Source organism: Micropterus dolomieu, linkage group LG09 (assembly GCF_021292245.1).
Source record: "Micropterus dolomieu isolate WLL.071019.BEF.003 ecotype Adirondacks linkage group LG09, ASM2129224v1, whole genome shotgun sequence".
Lineage (NCBI taxonomy): Eukaryota > Metazoa > Chordata > Actinopteri > Centrarchiformes > Centrarchidae > Micropterus > Micropterus dolomieu.
This window is the reverse complement of record NC_060158.1, coordinates 19,881,715-19,901,320: the sequence shown is the minus strand read 5'-3', so window position 1 is coordinate 19,901,320 and position 19,606 is coordinate 19,881,715. Positions and strand designations below refer to the sequence as shown.

Below are 19,606 nucleotides of genomic sequence, written 5' to 3'. Positions count from 1 at the left end.
GTGGGATTCCTGAACTTCTAAATCATTGCGGTCCCGTACGGAGAGAGGGATTGAGGAGGGGGGGGCGGGGTTACGACACCGGCCGGTATGGGGAACGGACGGGACAGCAACATGGTGGTGGACCTGGACAGACAGACCACAGCCGAGTCCGACACAGCGACAGCAACGTGACGGGACACGGGGCAAACCGGGTGGTCGGATGAAACCCCAGTTCTCTCTCCCCATTTTCAGTGTCTGTCTGAAACGGGCCATCCCAGCGTCTGCATCGAGTCTATGCGTCAAAATGAGCAATAGCCCCCAAAGGTACAAAACTGTAGGGCTTATGTGGTAGTTCTGTTTATTTTAAAATAAAATTGTTATAAAACATGAACAGGCTTGTGGTGAGGAGAAATGAGGTCGTTTGATCCCGATAAATTAAAAAGGAGAACATGATGTGAAAATTATTTTTTAAAAATGACTAATTTGGCCAGACAGGTACAATTCCTATTATTTGTATTGTTATTGTCATTTCTTAAAAAAATATATTAATTTGCCCTCCGTTTTAATCCCCCATGTCTAATTATTTAATCAGATAGTCTTTTTGAGATCTGTTTTTCAAGAGAGACCTGTCTAAAATCAGAAAACCTGCACACAAGAAATAACATATCTTAAGTCAGACAACCAACAGTCAAGCGACAAACAGAATTAATAGACATCATTAACACATATAGGCCTACATATTGTATTACAACAATCATAAAACACATTAGGGATAAAAAAAATCTCCGAGGGTCATAAAATAATATATCTTGAAAGCTGTTCACCATTCATTCCATTTAAATGGTGTGTATACCTGAATGTAATTCTGCCAAGTTTAGAGCAACTGCGTGGGGTATCTACAGTAAGATCCAGTTATTATTGGATCATATCATACAGTATGAGAAATGTGAGGTGTTGCTCAAAAGTTTTAGCAGCAGAGTGCTATTGATAAAGTATCACAGACTGGACTGGGTCCATATTCACATCACACTGGCAGCCATTGTGTGTATGATGTCATGAGTCATGATCAGGGCAAAAGGTCCCACCCCGTCCTAACACGGATATTTTCTACAAGAACAGCTTCACAATTCAAGAAGTATTTATGCACTGTATATTGTATTAAAATACCTTTTATACTAGGGTGTATGGTTTAGCATTTTTAACAGCGATAAGAGAGAGGTGAGATTTTAAGTATTCCATATCCTTTCTAATGGTTTTCACTCATGTTACACTAAACTCAGTTATGGCTTCCAAAAACAAATAAATGCCCACTGCTGTAATTTGATAAAATTATTTATATGATGCCATGAAATCCCATTGGCCACACAAAATAACAGGAGGGATTTACATCTCCACTGCGCTAAGCCATAGAGTAATATCTCTGCCATGTTTGGTCAGACTTTCCTGTGCTGGAGCTGAACAGAGGGATATGGTTTTGTTGTGGTAGAAGTGCAAAATGGAACCAAACCCTACTGACTCATCATCCACCAATCGCCTAGAGCATGCAAATCTTGGTAGGCATGGCAACAAGAAGAAACAGGAAGTTGTGATGATGTCACTCTGTGTTTTGAGCTCTTCCCCCAGTGTGGATGTGAATCACCGAGTTTTGTTTTCAGTGAAGATCAGGGATGTTTTACAACAAGAGTGCACAGTCACACTAAAACGTGTATGACGGCAGCCAGGAAGTCTCTGGCTGGTGCCCTGGAGCAGACAACGCCGCTGAGGTTACAACTACCTCCATAACTCAGTGGCAATACTAGCCATTACCATCTGGCATCTTCACCTCAGCAAGGCTCTTAACAGCCAGACAGGGAGCTTTAGAAATCTGCCCACTCAGAGCCTACTGTCACCTTGTTTGTAAAAATATGGCGTTTCAGGTCAAAGGCCAAACAAACTCACTGACCTTAATCCCCACGTAGCATTATCCTCTCTACAGCTACATCACACATCTGGCTCAGCTGCCAAACTGTCTTGACTTGATACATGGTGGTTTCTATATATACTATTTCTATCAGCGAGTTGCAGAGTAATGTGGGACTAATGTGCGACTTAAAATGTAACTGGAAATAGACCCTTTAAACAGCCTCCAAGTATACAAGTTACAGTCATCTGGTTATGTAATGCTATGGTTGGCGTTAAAGTTACATCCAACACCGCCCTCACATGCACATCCACTCGAGAGCAGACCTCCGGTGTGTCTGCGTGTTATGATTTGGTTTGGTCCACATGTGTACACTGGAGTTGCGTGTAGGTCATCAAACATGGTTGTACTGTTTTTGTCTTCAGCAAAAACGAGGTGAGAATAAGAAAACCCGTGCTAGTTTGAAATCCATCCCAAACTGTTACATTGCACTGCCTGCAGACCTCAGATCAGATGACGTCATGCAGCATAAACTCTCACTGTCTCTCCCTTGCCTCTTGCATTTCACAACACATGCTACCACTTCTCATTTACGTAATGGTGTTGGGAACTGCGTCACTGTCACAGCTTTGATACGCCGTGATTGTGTGTAATGAATGTGTGTCTACATGTTTGTGTGTAAGAGAGAACATCTGTGTTAGGCTGATGAAGTCACTGAATTTCTGTACTGTACATGTGTTAGAGACTGTGGACGCCGGTGATGTCATGTTGTCGTTGTTGTCAATGTGTTAGTGCAGCGGTGAATCTGAGCTTATTTTATGTTTCTGTGTGTATGAGTGTGTGTGCCATATAGTTGGGTGGCTAGAAGGCAGTGAGAAATTGAGTGAGTGTGTTCCCAGGTCTTAAGGTTGTTTGCTGAAGTCACTGGCCAGTGGTTTATGACAGGCCATTTTAACGCTTGATTAACAGGTCCAACACAGGCCAGCCGGCCCTGGTTAGCCAGCCCTGGTGATTTAAGGACATTCTCCTCTCTCTGGGAGCCACACACATACACACACATTACAAAGTCCTCTCCTCACCACTGAGCCATTACTGGGTAATATTAATCCGTAAACTTTGTGGATGTAATAGATGCATAAATATTGATACACAGATACACACACAGATAGCATGCGTGTGCAGTTGTACTATAACACCCCTTTATTAGAGTTATAATGGGTGACTTTGCCAGTAATGGAAAATAAACAACAATAATTTAAAATGCTGCAAACAATGATTGATTTTCAGATTATCAAAAGTCCATTTATGTCTGTTTTCAAGCAAAAACTTTAGCACATTTACATTTACCCATTTGGCAGACACATTTATCCAAAGCGACTTCCATTTGAGGAACAACATGCAAACATCCATAAAGCAGCAATACAGTGAGAGCAGCAATAAATACTAGTAAGAGCTGCACGTACAGCATCAATGGGGTAAATACCTAGGGAAAGAAGTAAGAATAAACTAATTGTGCAATCAATACAGGAGAATTGTAAGGAGACAGAAGAAGAAAAGCACAGGATGTGCATGTTGTAGGTTAGGGGTAAGAGGTGTTATAAGAGAAAGTGTTTTCAAGAGCTTCTTGAAGTTAGAGAGGGACGCCCCTGCTCTGATGGCATGTGGTAGCTTGTTCCACCATCATGGTGTTACAAATGAGAACAGCCAGGACTAAGATTGCTTTGTGTGTAGGGATGGCAGATCATTGGAGGAGCATAGTGGCTAAGAAGGAACGTAAGCTTGTATTGTGGAGTTCATGGGTGCAGACCCAGTAGTCACTCTGCATTTATTTATTTTTAAATAAACCTGAAAAATGTTGTCTCCAGCCCATTACAGTGCAATAAGTGAATAAATTCCATTAAAACATAAAAGTAAGGTGTTTATATTACACATTTCATACACATGAGCAAATCAAAGTGATTACGTAAGACTTAAAAAGGATAAAACAGGAAAAGACCTTTAAGCTAAGCACTTCACTAAAAATTAATGTTTGGGAAAATTGTGATTCAGCAATTATTTACTGTGATGAATATAAAGAGAAGACCTCAGTCCACCACACAGTCTCTTGATGAATGACTGCTCAGGCCTATTCAGTGGCACGATCCTAATGGGACTCTTACTTAGTGTTTTATTATTGGGTGACGCACAGGTTAAGCATAAACTTTAAGACAAATGTGCAGTATATTGCCTGTCATGGGTGATGTACAGTTAAATAAAATGTTCCATGACATTTGTGAATTTTCTGATTATTATTCCTTATTCTTATATATTCATTGTGGGCATTTACAATAAATGTAACATATCAAATCAATTCCTATTCAAGTTAATTTTCTCCTCCATATATTTTCTCAGTGTACAGACTCCACCATAGACTCAACTCTTTCTATATTATGCCGTCATGCTATTAAAGGCTGTTGCTCTGTCAATAGGCCTATGAAGCATATTACCTGTTATAGAATTTTATAGCATTTACAATTACTTTAGATGTGAGATATAAGCATAACGCATAAAACACACTGGCCCTAGCTCTGCTTGATCAATATGAGCAAGAAGACAATATCTGAATTAAATGAAGATTATGTCCACAGCATAGCTCCACACACTCCGTATTTTGCATAAACTATGCTTACGTTTTCTTTGATAACGCATGCAAAAGTGTTAAGACTGAACTTCACTTTAATATGTGTGTTTGATGTCATCAAATGTCACAGCTTCGGGGGCGCAGATGCCAACAGGTAGGCAGGTCGTGACGTAGGCTGCCACCAGCCAACCCTCCCCCCATCCCCACCCCCACCGTCCCGCCTGCCTCCCAGCTGCGTCCGCCGCTGCCCTGTCTGGCCGCCCGGTGTCTGCTCCGCCGCTCCGCGCTCTGCGGCGCTCCCACCCTGAACCCGAAGACTCTGCCTCCTCGTTCACCACCCCGGCTCCCGGACCCCCCTCTACCCGGTGAATGCACCAGCGCCGAAAACATGACGGGCATCGCCGCCGCCTCTTTCTTCTCTAATTCCTGCAGGTTCGGGGGCTGCGGACTCCAGTTCGAGTCTCTCGCCGAGCTCATCGTCCACATCGAGGACAATCACATCGGTGAGTGGGGCCAGAGGGGGAGACAGAGCTAGGCAGCTAGCTGGTATTAGCTAGCGCCCTAGCTAGTTAGCTGAACGCTTATAGGCTCGGCTTTGCATTCCGCTATTCCTGCCGCTCGCTCTCCGTCGAGGCTCGTCGGAGTGGGAGTTATTCAGCAACAAGAGACTTGAATTCTTTTGAAAAACACGGCTTCTCTGTGAAATACGTGCCCGTCTGCTTTTATATTTCTTTAACTAAGATAGTTACCTTTTGCAGCGGTAACTCGACTATGAGGGCCGCGTAGGTCTCATAGGTGTAACTAGCATTCCGACCAGGCAGCGGTTTCACGGCTAAACGTTGCAGAGGAGTCCGTGTGTTTACGTTTTAAGGCCTGCTGCAGAGCAGCCGGGGCTCCTCTCACACCAATTGTGTATTGAGCTGCCAACAAGTCTGTCGCTTTTGTCACCTCAGGTGTCTCCACGCATCGAGACATCACCTTTTGCGACGCATAATGCTGGTGTCACTTAATTACCCTTGACACTGTATCAGTTGAACCAAGTTGTGGCAGACGTGAAATGAAATAATTTGATTATCTTCCACATGCACAAGCTTCAACTTGTTGCACGGCTTATTCGATTTTCATCTGACAGTAAATCTTCCTGATAACTGTCACCTGATATGTGGAGACTCGCAATCAGTTTACCCACCATTTAACATTAGACAGACAAAATAGTTACTGTGTAAACACTGTAGTTTGGAACAGCATGCAATTAATTCAAGCTATTTCATCTATTGCTGAGTAATAAAGACATAAGTAGTGCATTACTAAAAAAATGTTGTGTATATTGGTAGCAGTTTGTATGTCTATTTGTCACCCTCAGTGCAGGTGTTAAATGTGGCCTCTCAAGAAAAACAAATTCTGTTTTAATTGCACTGTTAATTAAGAACTCTACCTGCAGAGATGCCTCTCTTGGATGCAGGCACATTAAATAAACTGTTATTAATAACCATTAGCATTGCCTTGTTTTTGATGAGGGAGTGCTACTTTGCTATTACTGCTTGTAAATATTTAACACTTCAGCAAATAATTCACTCTGGTAGATTAACATATAATCCACCATAGCAAATTACACTATAGAAGAATCAAGGGAGTCGTGAGTTTGTGGCTTGTATCCATCCTCGGGAGGCTGTTCGAAGCGGGTGAGGCTGCGGGGTGAGGGCGTAGAATGGATGCTTCATTGAGCCAGTTGCCATGGCAACTGGCTGTCCCCAAAGGCGTTGGGGGCAGTATATTGGCTGAGTTATTGCACACCTGCTGTCTCACTAACAAAGAGCGCTCCCGAGCAGCCAGCTGTGGTGACGACACCCGACGTGTGATGTCACATCACATGTGGAACGGGACTGGCGTGCTGATGCTTCAAAAAGGGGGGTTAAAGAGACTTTGTTGGACTGTGTTGGTTAGGAGAAAGTGGAGCGGTGGTGTTGTGGATCACTCTTCATCCTTCCATATGCTGCGTGCATCACTTGCAAATAAACCAAGCAGTGGATGGGGTGATCAACACTCTGAATGGCCATTTAATTTTTTTTAACCTGTGGCTTTGTAGACCACGATGTTTCCCCGAACCAACCAGTAAACAAATTAAATTGAAAGAAATGCAAAATATATATTGCCTTTTCAGTCGCACAGCCAAAACCCCACAGACACTGGTAGATGCCCCATCTGGCTCTTGGCTTGACCTTTGACCCCAGCCGACAGCTGAACAGAATGGCGGTTTACCAGTTAGATCAGTTGAATTAATGAATTGTCCCTCTGCTCGTTTCTGCTGGTCATCAGCACGTCACACATAGTCTAATCAATACTGCTCGCAAACTGAGTAACCACAGGGGGAAGTGTGACAGATGGAGGGGATGTAGGTGAGAGTGTGGGATAGCAGGTGGTGGGGTGGATGCATTTAGCTCCCCTTTTAGTTTTAGGTTTGAAGTGGTGCAGCAGTGTGGGATTAACGGACAATCAAAAGGTAAGCTTATTTGATTCTCCGAGCTCCTTCACGTGAGGCGTCAGATAAGCTGTTTGAGGCGTTTGTAGATAACAGATTGCCGTGATTGTGGTCTCTCCTGCAGTGTGCAAACAAATTACGAAAAAGCAGGCACTAACAAGAAATCAGATAATCCAGAGGTGACAACAGCCGTGTGCTATCAGACATGAATATGGGTGAATGTGAGTCAGTAGGTCTCAGGTCAGTGTGCAAAAATCAGCACAGGCCTGTGCTAGAAACACCTGGTCATTACCCTAGACTGTGCTGCCCTCTTGTGGTAGGGTACCCTGTGTGCGGCACAGCCAAAAGAAATTAGTAGGGTTTTTTTGACTCTGGTTTGGGCCCCTGTGTATCTCAGTTTTCTCAACATGTGTCTTATTTGGACCCCCGCCCCCTCTGACACAGCGCACAATAGTTGGCAGCAAACAGACCAGATGAGCTTGTCGCAATCCTTTCCGTGAGGAACGTGGGTAATGTGTGGGTCTTCAGTGCTGACCTCATCCTAGAAGAAAGGATAGCAGCCTTCCAGTAACATACCCGCACTAGATTACAGCTGAATTCAAAAGGAAATGGGTTTAGGTGAACAGTGTTTAGTGCGGTGTTTGGCTGTTGTCGAAGGCTTTGCTCTGTGACTCTAGGTAAGGTCTGAGGAATGTAATGATGTCAGGCTCGTCTGCCTGTGTGAACGGCAGCGTTGTGCTGTGTCCTCACCTGCACAAGCACATACCTGCCCTCTTACCTCAACAAAGACAGGCTGGGAGGGAAGGGCAAGCAGATAGAGATTAAGAGAGGGGAAGAGATGTGAAAGAGAAGGTTAAGCGAAGGGAAATCCCAAACATCTCAGCTTTGTTAGGACAGAACTTAGTTTGATTGCTTTCCTTTGTTTGGATTTGGTTTTACAACTGGAATCAAACACTGAGCCGTGACTTGACACGAGGAGTCAGCATTGTGTTTAAATAATGTAGGCTCTGCTGTAGCATGCTGATAATTAACATACACTAACTTATAAAGGCGTCTTCATTCAGCTGCAGTTTGGCTGTATTCCTTTATCTGCCCTGGCTCAAAGAAAACACGGAAGCAGATACAATATGGTGAAGCAGTTTTTACCTGTCTGTCATTAACAGGCAGGAAAACCCCTTCTGTGCTGAAGTTACTTTTTTTTCCCGAACAAAGGTATAATTGCATAGCAAATGGAGGTATTTGGTGAATTACTACAATTTGTCTTTGCAGTAGGGTTTTTGATGTTGCCGTAAGCGCTGAGCAATAATTGAACATTATTTTTGAATGATTCTCAGCTGAAATCATTTTGTGGTGATATGATCTTCAAATCTGAAAGGATTAGTTAGTGGATGAGTTGATCAGCAGAAAATGAATCGGCAGCAACTTTATGAAGTATTTCATTGTTTAAATCATTTATCAAGAAAAAATGCAAGCTTCCTCGCTGGTTCCAACTTCTCACATTAGTAAATTCAATATGTTGAGTTGTGTACTGTTGGTCAGACAAAACAAGATACTTGGTGTCACCTTTGACTCTGGGTAACAGTGTCTGGCATTTTTTTTTGCTGCATTCAGTCATTTAATAGACAGAAAGATTAACTGATTAATCAAGAAACATATATATTGATAATGAAAGCAAGTTAGTTATCATAATATTCTATAATAGCATAAATAATGTCTGTTGTCATGTAAATGCATAACAATGGGACATGGTTTATTCATACTGTTGAGAACCTGTGTCTGTACAGTACATTGCATTATTTTATTGGGCTTCAACAAACAATCTCTTGATTATTGATCTAGAGATTATTTTCTTAATTAATTAATTATTTGTTTGGCTTATAAAATGTCATAAAATACTGAAAATCCATTACAACCAGCCTAAAGTTCATGACCTCTTCAAATGTCTTGTTTTGTCTGACCAACAGTCCAAAACTATCAAAATATTTAGTTTACAATGATATATATATATATATTGTTATATAATTATATAGTTTAAAATGATACATAAGTATAAGTATGTCAGTATATATTCAGCTCTATTGGTCATTTTCATACATTTGCCATTCTGTGATATAAATCAGTATCAGAAAATACTCATATTAATATCATGATAATGATTTAAAACATATAGCCCAGGCCTAGTTGGCAGATTTTTCCCATCCCACTTTCGGAGGTGTGAAACGGGAAGGGGCGTGCATATTTCTTGTGCATGTGAGAGAGTGTGTTCACCATACTTTCCAAATGACCTGTCAGGGTGTAGCGAGGCAATTAGTAGATTGGCATCCCAAACTGCAGACCCTCTCTTTTCACAACACACATACATCCACATACACACAGTCACACAGTTTGCCTTTCGGAAGTCGCAGGGCCCAAGCGCCCCACCAAGCAACCAAGCACTAGGAAGCGTAATTACAGAGAAGTTTGCCTTCCCCCCCACCCATATCCCCCCTGCTCCTCCTCCTCCTCTCCTCTCCCTCCATCCGGCTGCCTGCTGCTCTAGAAACACGTTTAAATGCTCTCTGTGGCTTAATTAGCAGTCTGCAAAACAAGCCGTACATTCTTGGCCTGGTTTCAGCACACAGACATACCTACACATGTGCCCATACATGCGGACACATGCACAGTGTGTTTTCAGCAGGGGGCAGCAGTGCACTGCTGGTGAGAGATGGATGTGTGTGTTGAAATGAGTGGAGCTGCTGTTGATTGGTTGCTGCTTTTAATGACAGGAATGCTAATTAAGGAGATATTTATAGACCCACCAGACTCTGAAATGTCTCAGACACACAGCACACACACACAGCAACATGTACACACACAGAGCAGGAGTGCACTGTGTAGGTTAAATGAAAAACCTGCAAATAAAATCTGAAATTGATTTTCATGTAGCTTTCCGTGTGTCTGTGTGTGGGTGTCCCCCCCTCCTGTTCCAGCCGCAGGATCAGCAGTGTGTTAGCTTCCTGTCCTGCTAGGTGAGCGGAAGTCGTAAAGCCGGTGAACATTTACTGCAGCTCTCTCTCTGCACCTGGTGTATTCCATTTCTACCAACACCCCCCCCCCCCCTTCTCTATTCACACATGCACGCACTTACCTCATCTTAAAGCAACAACTCTGTGCTCCTTGGACATCCCAAGTCCCAAGTCAATCTCTGCCATTTTTTCTTCTGATTCTTGTTGTTTAATACCTGGCTGTCAAACATTTGCCCAAATGGAATTTAGCTGACTTCAACTGACTACCTCTGTACCACTGTTACAGTGGTAAACAGTAATTCTGAATATATCCAACCATGTAAAAGTTGGACTCGTGATTCATCATCGCAGATAGAGATTCCACAAGTGAGAGGTTGTTGATTTGATAATTACAATTCTCATGAAAGATTAGTTGATAAAAAGTCACCCTACAGAACATTTCTCAGTTTTGATTGTTTAGGTACCAAGCATTCAGTGCTTTACTCTGAGTTATGTAATTATAAATTAAATATCTTTGGAATATAGACTGTAAGTTGGACAAAAATTAGCAATTTAAGAGGCCACTTTAGGTTCTGGGAAATTGTAATCTTCATTTTTTTACTATTTACTGAAATTATAGCTATTGGAACGATTAGTCAGTCAGAATATTATTCTGCAACTGTTTTGATAATTGATTCATTGTTTCAGTCATTTTTCCTAGCAGAAATGGCAATTTACTGGTTCCACCTTCCAGGTTTTTAAGCTTTTCTTTTTCATCTATGACAGTAAATAGAATTTTGGGGGTTTGAACTGTTGGTTGGATAAAACAAGCAATCTGAAGCTTTTATCTCAGTATTTTTTCACTATTTTCTGACATTTTTTAGCCACATCCATTAATCAATTAAGAAAATAGTGGTCAGAGTAACATAATCAGTATATTTGACACGTTTGAACGTTTTGGTTGAATGTAATGTAAGTTGTTTTCCTGGTTCTTGAGGTTCACATTACAGACAGTTGATGCATTTCTGAGCTCCCCTATTGGATCACATAACACACATTTACTTTTTCAAAGTTTTCTTGCCTTTAAATATTCCTGAAATATTGTCACTTCATATCAGAGAAAAAACTGGACAAGCCACAAAAAAATTCAAACTCAGTGGTTTGAAAGAGGTCAGACTTCAAGATGCTGCTAGCTCTCATTGTCATGTCTCGTGACCCAGCCTTAGTGCTACAGGTCAAGGAGTGTTGGTGCGTGTGATCTGGTCTCTACTTCTGAACAGCAGGTAGGATTATTAAGGCTCAGCTATAAAAGAATGTCAAAGACCACCTCTGTGGACCACCTCAGATGAGTGTGTTTGTTTATCGATGCATGCCCCTGCTGTCCTTTTTTCTCACCTAGCCTTTGCAGTGTTTTTGCACACACTAAAATGTAGATGGCTCAGGTCTACACAGCAGCAGCAACAGCAGCAGTAGTGTGCATTTTCTTCTAGGTTGTTTTCTTGTTTGCTGGTCTCCTTGGTGTTCTCCTGCACTGTGGGAAGTCTGCATTCTTTTTTAATTATGAGGTGTGAAAGCCTGAAAACTGAAGGGCTAAGAAGGCCAACACGAAAACACACACACACACACACACACACACACACACACACACACACACACACACACACACACACACACACACACTCACACACACGGTATTAGTTGGAAGGAGTGTCCTGGAGTGTGTTGTTAATTGTTGCACAGAGATGATCCAGTTCTTGGACCTGAATTGCAATACATCTGCTAGCCATTATATATAAACCAGCAATTATGCCTACATGCACACACTCACACAGACATAGCCATGCACGCCATGACATAAACCTACATGTTTTTTGTTTTGGTCTCTCTGAATGTTCCCCTTTTTGAACGCTTGGTGGCACTGGTACTTCACAGATACACCCACCCGCAGTGTTTTCATGCACACTTGCTCCTGTTTTCCAGGGGGTGGGAGGTGGGGCTTTGAAGTTAACGCTGTTTCCCTCAGGCAGTGGAAGTTGCCTACTGTAGTGTTACTGACTTAGCAAGTCAACTGGAAAAAGTGTGTGTGTGTGTGTGTGTGTGTGTGTGCGTGTGCTCTTAGTAATACACTGTGTACATTCACCACTGCCTCCAAGTTGCTCTTTCACTCTCGGACAAATTTCTTCTTTGCCACATTCAGACTCTGGCGATGATTAAGCAGCCTTGGGTCACTTTGGGAAAGGCATTGCCAGTAAATTACAGAGGGTTTGACGCTGGCGTAATAATGGCCTGCTTATGAAAGTATCTGAAATGTATCTGCAGGCTCTCACATATTTTGGACTAATACAGAGAACGCAGTGTGGAAAACATCCAGTAATCAGTCAGCCAGTCTGGCAGGAAGAATAGATTATGTGTCAGATCCTAACTGAGAGTATTCACACAGCATTTTCCCTCCACAGAGAGTGGTAATTAATCTGAATGTCTCTCTCTCTCTCTTTCTCAGACACAGATCCAAGGGTCCTGGAGAAGCAGGAGCAACAGCAGCCCACTTATCTGGCCCTAAGCTACATCAACAGGTACACACACACACACACACACACACACACACACACACACACACACACACACACACACAACCAAAGGTGTCTGTCTATAGAGGGCAGCATTGCTCCACCAGTCAAAGTCTGTGTTTATGCGTGTGTGAGTGTGTGCAGATGTGGCTTGTGGAGAGAGGCTCAAATGACTGATGTCTTCCCATAGACACAGCAGTGACTCATCCACAGACCAGCACAGAAAACCACACAAGACAATCACTCCTTGCTCCGTGCGCTGCAAACACCACAGCCACAGGCGCCGTTTCAGGATTACGGCATGTGTGTTTTTGTATGGTGAACCGACATGTCACATGCCACTTAATGCCCCGTTAAATCACTCCCGCGACGTTAAGAAAGATAACGGTACAACAGAGGGAGAAGGAGATGGCGAGGTTTGTTTTCTGTGGTAATCGTTTCAAATGACGAGGTTGTAAATGTCATCTGTATTTACTGTACAATGTTGTGATGGCTGCATATTCAGCAGCTCAATTATGTTTTGTCAAACCTCAGACTTCCTTCTCATAGCACCAGTGTACAGAACAGCCATAATTAGATGAGATGAAACCTTAAAGGCCCCTATTATAGCAGCAAATAACACAAGAGAACATTAGAAAGCACAAACACAATTAGAATAAAAAGAATACTACAGTAAATAAGGGTTATTAGAGTATAATTCCAGTGAATCATGGCTAAGCTGGGGTCATAAATTTGTAGTTTTAAACATCAAGGCCATTAGTAACATTATTTTCCAAACTGTGTGTTGTAAACATCCATCATAGCTTAAAGAAAGACTTCCTGGTAATTTTTTCCCCTATTGCCGTAGTTGTACATGCACAGCTTTCCAATAAGGGATTATTACTGTTCTCTCAGGCGCACTCACTTTTGGTTTTACCTCCAAATAATGTTGCTGTAGCAATGTCTGCGTGTTGCAAGATCTGAGCAATTATTTTTGTCAGTGTAGTGTTATCATAACTGACAGAAATGATGGCCAATTAAATTAATACCCAATTTGTAATAAATCAGCATTATACTTTTAAGTTGTAAATTATAATAAAATGGAAAGTTCTGGACGGATTAAAATATGTATGTTTTTTGAATGAAGTTTGTCATTTCATTGTCAGTTGCTCCACCAGCATTGCCTCCATTTATAAGGCGCTCAAGTTGACATCAGCATGGTTGTCAAGCGGGAAGTTTGCTGGTACATTTTAGGTTTACGGGATTTACTTAAATGACGCCCACCCCCGCCTCAGGTTCATGACGGATGCGGCGCGCAGGGAGCAGGAGACTATGAAGAAGAAGGCCACACCCAAACTGTCCCTGTCCATCACCGGCGGAGTGTCCAGGAACAGCACGGCCACGCCTCCTCGCCACACGAGCGGTAACCTGACGCCTCCCGTCACGCCCCCAATCACCCCTTCTTCCTCCTTCCGCAGCAGCACACCAACAGGTACGACAGGTGTGTGTGTGTTGAAATGTTAGTTTGAGATGCAGAAAGATGGATTGTTCATACTTGTTGAGTGAATGGAGGTGTTGAAACCGACTAATGCATATTAACCCTATTGGTAATAACAGAAAAAGCTTACAGTTATGGTTGCGCTGTCAGGAGCCTATTCATCAAATTTGGACAGCGTAATAATGAGCAAATGAAGATATTTGTAACATAAATGGAATGCAGCTCATTTCATACCCAGTGACTGGGCAGAAAAACTCAAAACATAACATAACCAGCTCACCTTGTATTCAGTAAAGGAAAATGTTAATTTCAAATTACTGTTTTAACCATAGAAAGTTATTTCGTAACAACTTGGATATGTTTTCATACAAGTAACTGAAATATTTGAATGATGAAGAAAATCTGCTCCCAGAGTAGAAAGTAGAGGAGGCTAAAATCCCAACCACTGTCTACTCCTGCTGCTCCGTGTGTGTGTGTGTGTTATTTGTGTGTTGGCTTTGGTGGCCCCTGCAGTGAGCAGCCCAGTCAACACTCTGCTAATTACATAGCAGCTGTCACGCTGTGTGTTCACATGGGGCCGTGTGTTGCACAGCCCAGAAGCAGATGTCCAATTCCAGCCCAAATGGTTCCAAACATAGTGTTAGGTCTGGGCTTATACACCAGCACGGCTACGCACACACACACACACACACACACACACACACACACACACACACACGCACCCACACAAACACACACACACACACACACACACACACACACACACACTCGCACTCGCACTCTTTTGACATGTGCCAGGGTGCCATCCATTTCCTCATGCTGAGGTGCAGCATTTCCTGTAAGATGGTGGGGGGGTCAGTGGGCCATTATGTGTGTGTGTGTCTCTGTGTGTGTATGTGTGTGTGTGTGTGTGTGTGTGTGCATGCCTGTACATTTCAGTAATGTGGTATGTGGATGTCTGTGTGTGTGAGAGAGTGTGTGCATGCATGTGAGTGGAAAATGTTCTGCACTTAGCAAAGCACTTTTTCCAGGCTGAGCAATGGGGATCACTCCCACTTAATGATCTCTTTCTCTGTGCCAATCCCTGTGTTTTGACTCACAGGCACACACAGAAGCACATACACACAATCACATGCACACTACTGCTGTTTTGTCTGAGCAGTGCTGTCAGTGACGAGTGGGCTGCTAATGAATCAAAGTAGGAGCAAAACATAGAAAAAAGTATTGATAAAAAGTCACAAATCATTTCTGTTTGGTAAATTCCAAAGGTATGACGTCCTCTTGGGTTAATTCCCCATCCATATTTCATCTGGGCTGACTAGCGTTTTTTTTTTTTTTTTGTTCTGTGTGTCTGCATTGTGCCTCCAGGCAGTGAGTATGATGAGGAGGAGGTAGACTATGAGGAGTCGGACAGCGATGAGTCGTGGACCACAGAAAGCGCCATCAGCTCCGAGTCTATCCTCAGCTCCATGTGCATGAATGGGGGAGAGGAGAAGCCGTTCGCCTGCCCCGTCCCCGGCTGCAAGAAGAGATACAAGGTAAGCCTATGCCAGAGCACCGAGAAGTCAGTCCCAGCTACGCCGCCATCGGACACGAGGTTCACACTGGGGCTTTTGTCTGAGTATCACATGCCTGGACATAACTTAAAAGTTTGAAAAAGCACATTATAAATCCAGAATGTCATGATTGGAAGCTCTGATAAATATATCACGATGTATTTGCTTTGGTTGAATTTTATTACAGCGGGTAACAAAACATTCATTCAGCTTGCAGTCTGTGCTCCTTGACAAATGGACATTGTGGCAACATTACTCTCTTGTACCCTTTTTAGACCAAAACAGTGACGTGGGAGAAAGTCACATTTGGTGTTTATCTCAAAGGGGTCCACATGTGTTATCCAACCTGACTCGATATGAAATGGTGAAGAGGGGTTTCTGGAATAATTTTACTATAAAGGCTACTGTTGAATTATTATTATCAGTTTTTATCAGTGATCGGCAGTCAAAAGCTATATAATAAAAAATTTTAAATATAATGACTTTAAAGCTATAATCACACACATGTTTGTTGAATGTGAACAGATATTTTATTTATAAAGAGACCATTGCAGTTAACATTTTTATTTAAATAAATTTACCAAGGTGCTAACTCCATATTTGATTTCCCAAACTCAGTTGCAGGTTCAGTTTTGGGCTGGACTATTTCTTGTGATTGTGAAGATTCACTGTGGCTTCCTGAAGTCTTGCCGTGTTATAAGAATGATGTAATGTGTTTATTAGTGACCTTTAGAGGCGCTGGTTGGTGGAATTTAGGTTGTGTTAAGTAAAGTATTTCAAATGTTGGTGTCCTGTATAATGGGTATAAATTAGCTGGATCTGGATAGGTGAAAAACATTGATTGGGACATCTGTATGTAAACAATTTGGTATAATGCTGTGGTTTAGCAGTAATGTGTATGTGTACGTAAAGTACTATAGTTCCAGGACTGGGTCAATAAGCTGTCAACTTGTGACCCCAGTCTGGTATAAAAGTGTAGAACAGGTGCTATTACATACATACGTATTATTACAAGGTCAAAATTGTGTGTCAAACATGGGGTTTGTGTGTAAATAGGCTACATGTAACCGTTCTCCCCTTTCCTAATGTTTGTCATGTTCCCTGTCTCTTCAGAATGTGAACGGTATCAAGTACCATGCCAAGAATGGCCACCGCACGCAGATCCGTGTGAGGAAACCCTTCAAGTGTCGCTGCGGCAAGAGCTACAAGACCTCGCAGGGCCTGAGACACCACACCATCAACTTCCACCCACCTGTCTCCACTGAGATCTTGCGCAAGATTCAGGGCTAAGAGCCCATGGTCAAACCAATCAACTGCCCCAAACATAGCCCTATCCTGACTTTTCTTAGCCGACCGCCCCTTTTATACCCATCCCAAACACTAAAGGATCAAGTGCATGCTTTAAGTTCTTCAAATTTTTTTTCATCTTTTTTTGTTTATTTGTGTTACGTAATTTTTTTCTATCCATGTATTTTTGGAGAAAAACAAATGTATCTTTGTAGTATTTTTATTGTTGTACATTTGCACATTCGTATATGCTATCACATTTTTTTTATATTGTTACATAAGGTGCTAACTGTAAAAAAACAACAGAAAGAAAAGACAAAAAAACAAACAATATGAAAGAAAAGAGGGGAAACGCGAAAGAAGATGTGAAACAGAAAGTGCAACCAAGCCCTGCCCCATTCTCTGCTCAGCTTTGAGTGGGGCGAAGTTGATGTTAGTGCTGATTTAAGTTCAGTGGTCGATACACTCTATTTCCGGGACTTCGCTGGGCTTAGATCTGTGCCTTTGCAGTAACGTCTGGGGGTTTAAGTGCGAGAGTTAAGTTATACTTTAAATATATATATATTGATATATAAACAATAGACAGATATGTATGTGTACATACAAATATATAAAAGTATTCATGAGCATAGACATAAATAGTTACATTTTATTTTTAAGCTTCAAATTTCAAGCTTTATTTTATATATTTTTGTCAGTGTTTTAGATTATTTCGGGTTTTTTTTTCTTCTACGTATCAGTAAGTGTTCCTTTTATTCCTTATTTGCTGAGACGGCCAGTTCAGTCACATCAGAGGTGAAAGATCTCACTGACTTTAGGTTCGGAGAGTCAGGTTTTCTCTCGCCACATCCTAGAGATCAGGAGCTAATAGGCTGCGCCTTTCGGTACGACACACACACACACGTCGTAATCACATGCTCATGTTTTACTGTTGATCAGGAAGGGACGCTGAACGTATTAGAACACGGCCCAGGCCAGTAATCCATATCTTAAACATTTCATCCCCGCAGGAAGCCATCCATGTATTTCATATCTCCTGTGTTTCCTCATTCAGAGTGCCAGAGCTGTGTTCCAGAGACTTAGCTGTGGAAGCAGGTTAAGCATCAAACCTTATTCCAGCTGCCAAGATCTTTGTTGTTGTTTAGTTTTTTCCATGATTGTTGCCAACAGCTCTCCACTGCCAAACATTGACCATACCATGTGCCTGATGAGGGGTGGGGGGATGAGTGGATGTAAATCGACGGAATGTTTTCACGCATGCTTTCTGTGTCGTAACGAGAGAAATAATGTATGAAAGAAGAGGGTGGGTTTGTCTTTGAAAGACCTGTCATTTGTGTGTGTTGTAGACAAGAGCATTCCAATTCATTGTTTGTACTGTATGTGTGTGTGATGTGCATGAGTGCCGGGTGTGTGTGTTTTTCAGCAGTATCCAAGTCATCAGCCTATCGAGTGTTAGTGTATTCTGTGTGTTTCAGTGCTCAGATCTGTCATGTTCTCTGTGCCGGGCCGCTGGTTCGACTCCTGTGGAGCAGGATGGCTGGCTGGCTGGCTGGCAGCATTGCGTCATGTAGTGTAGTGGTGGCCAACTTGTTGTCCCCTGACTGGGATTTCATCACTCATATCATTGCCTCTAGAAAAACAAGAGCGGTGTGGTGCCGCGTGCCAAGACACAACTGATTCATGACATCGTTTCCCTCATCGTGCACAATGTTTTTATTCTGCAGAAGGCTCGAAGCATGAGCTTTTTTCTGTTTTGTTCGTTTGATGGGAACAGTGACCTCTGACATGCACACACCCTCCTGTCCTCCAAGCTGCTGTTGCCATGGAAACCACTGGGTTAGCACAGCAAAGAGACCTCTTTTTAATACACTTTGATAACACTTCATTTTCTACATTGTCTTTAGAAGGCAGATGTCAGATTTTTTTCTTCTTCTGGCATTTGTTTATTTAACCCCCTAATTAATTTTATAGGGTTAAATAAACATAAATGATTTAACCCTTTCATTTCTTTTTTAAATGATTTCCTGACTAGTAATTACCATGTGACTGTACTGTACATGCAACGCCTTTAAGTCATGTGCAACCTTACGAAAGCACAAATGTGGCCTGAAAGAGCTCCAAAAACCTTGGTATCAGTTTCAAAGTACGTCTGTGGACTTCAGTACCCTGAAAGCAGCCATGAGATAATGGTGTGCGTGTGTACAAAGCTTCATTCCTGCTTTTCAGCATAGGGGAAGAGTTACCGTGGCTTGGATCAGAGCAGAGACAGGTCGAGATGGATGGAGACAGAGTGTCTCCCTTCAAAGCTCTGTGAAACACTCGTAAAAACCATCTCCACTTCACGGACATCGGCGTCACCGTGGCAATAGTTTCGGCTTTATACAGGGCCCAATTGCAGTATTAGGCTACACATATGGGAGAAGAGGAGCGGAGGCTGTGTGCAGAAGGAGGAGATGAGGGAGGGGTTTCAATATACTGTGTACAGTGAATGTATTGTAACGTGTCTTGTCAAGTGCTTTTAAATTATATTTTCGTATGTAACGTGGAGACCAATGTTTCCTTTTTGTATGGGGGGGACAACAGGTTCTGAGCGGAGTAACTTGTAAACAATGTCAAACTGTCTTTCTATATAAAAGAGAAGCTGCTTAAATGTAAACAGGAAATGACTGAAAAAACTGCAAAATAAAGTAAAAAGCTCTTTAGCTCAGTCTGTTGGTCATGTTATTTCTTCTCCTTTTCAACTCAAATAAAAGACAA

At 42.3% G+C, this 19,606-nt stretch overlaps 1 protein-coding gene across 1 annotated transcript; it reads left to right on the top strand.

The window, feature by feature from the left end:
* Positions 1-4,717: 4,717 nt before the first annotated feature.
* On the top strand, positions 4,718-19,551 carry LOC123976493 (juxtaposed with another zinc finger protein 1-like). Its single transcript, XM_046058720.1, has 5 exons — positions 4,718-5,002; positions 12,463-12,535; positions 13,804-14,000; positions 15,375-15,544; positions 16,676-19,551. Exons 1-5 carry the CDS (start codon positions 4,888-4,890, stop codon positions 16,850-16,852), a joined length of 732 nt encoding a protein of 243 aa, XP_045914676.1. The 5' UTR covers positions 4,718-4,887; the 3' UTR covers positions 16,853-19,551.
* The last annotated feature ends 55 nt before the right edge of the window (positions 19,552-19,606 follow it).

What these genes read in the sequence shown, in the direction of transcription:
- LOC123976493 (XM_046058720.1), top strand. Translation starts at nt 4,888, where the DNA reads ATGACGGGCATCGCCGCCGCCTCTTTCTTCTCTAATTCCTGCAGGTTC. An exon ending in CATCGAGGACAATCACATCG is followed by an intron (nt 5,003 to 12,462) that starts GTGAGTGGGGCC and finishes TCTCTTTCTCAG; the next exon opens with ACACAGATCCAAGGGTCCTG. An exon ending in GCTGCAAGAAGAGATACAAG is followed by an intron (nt 15,545 to 16,675) that starts GTAAGCCTATGC and finishes CTGTCTCTTCAG; the next exon opens with AATGTGAACGGTATCAAGTA.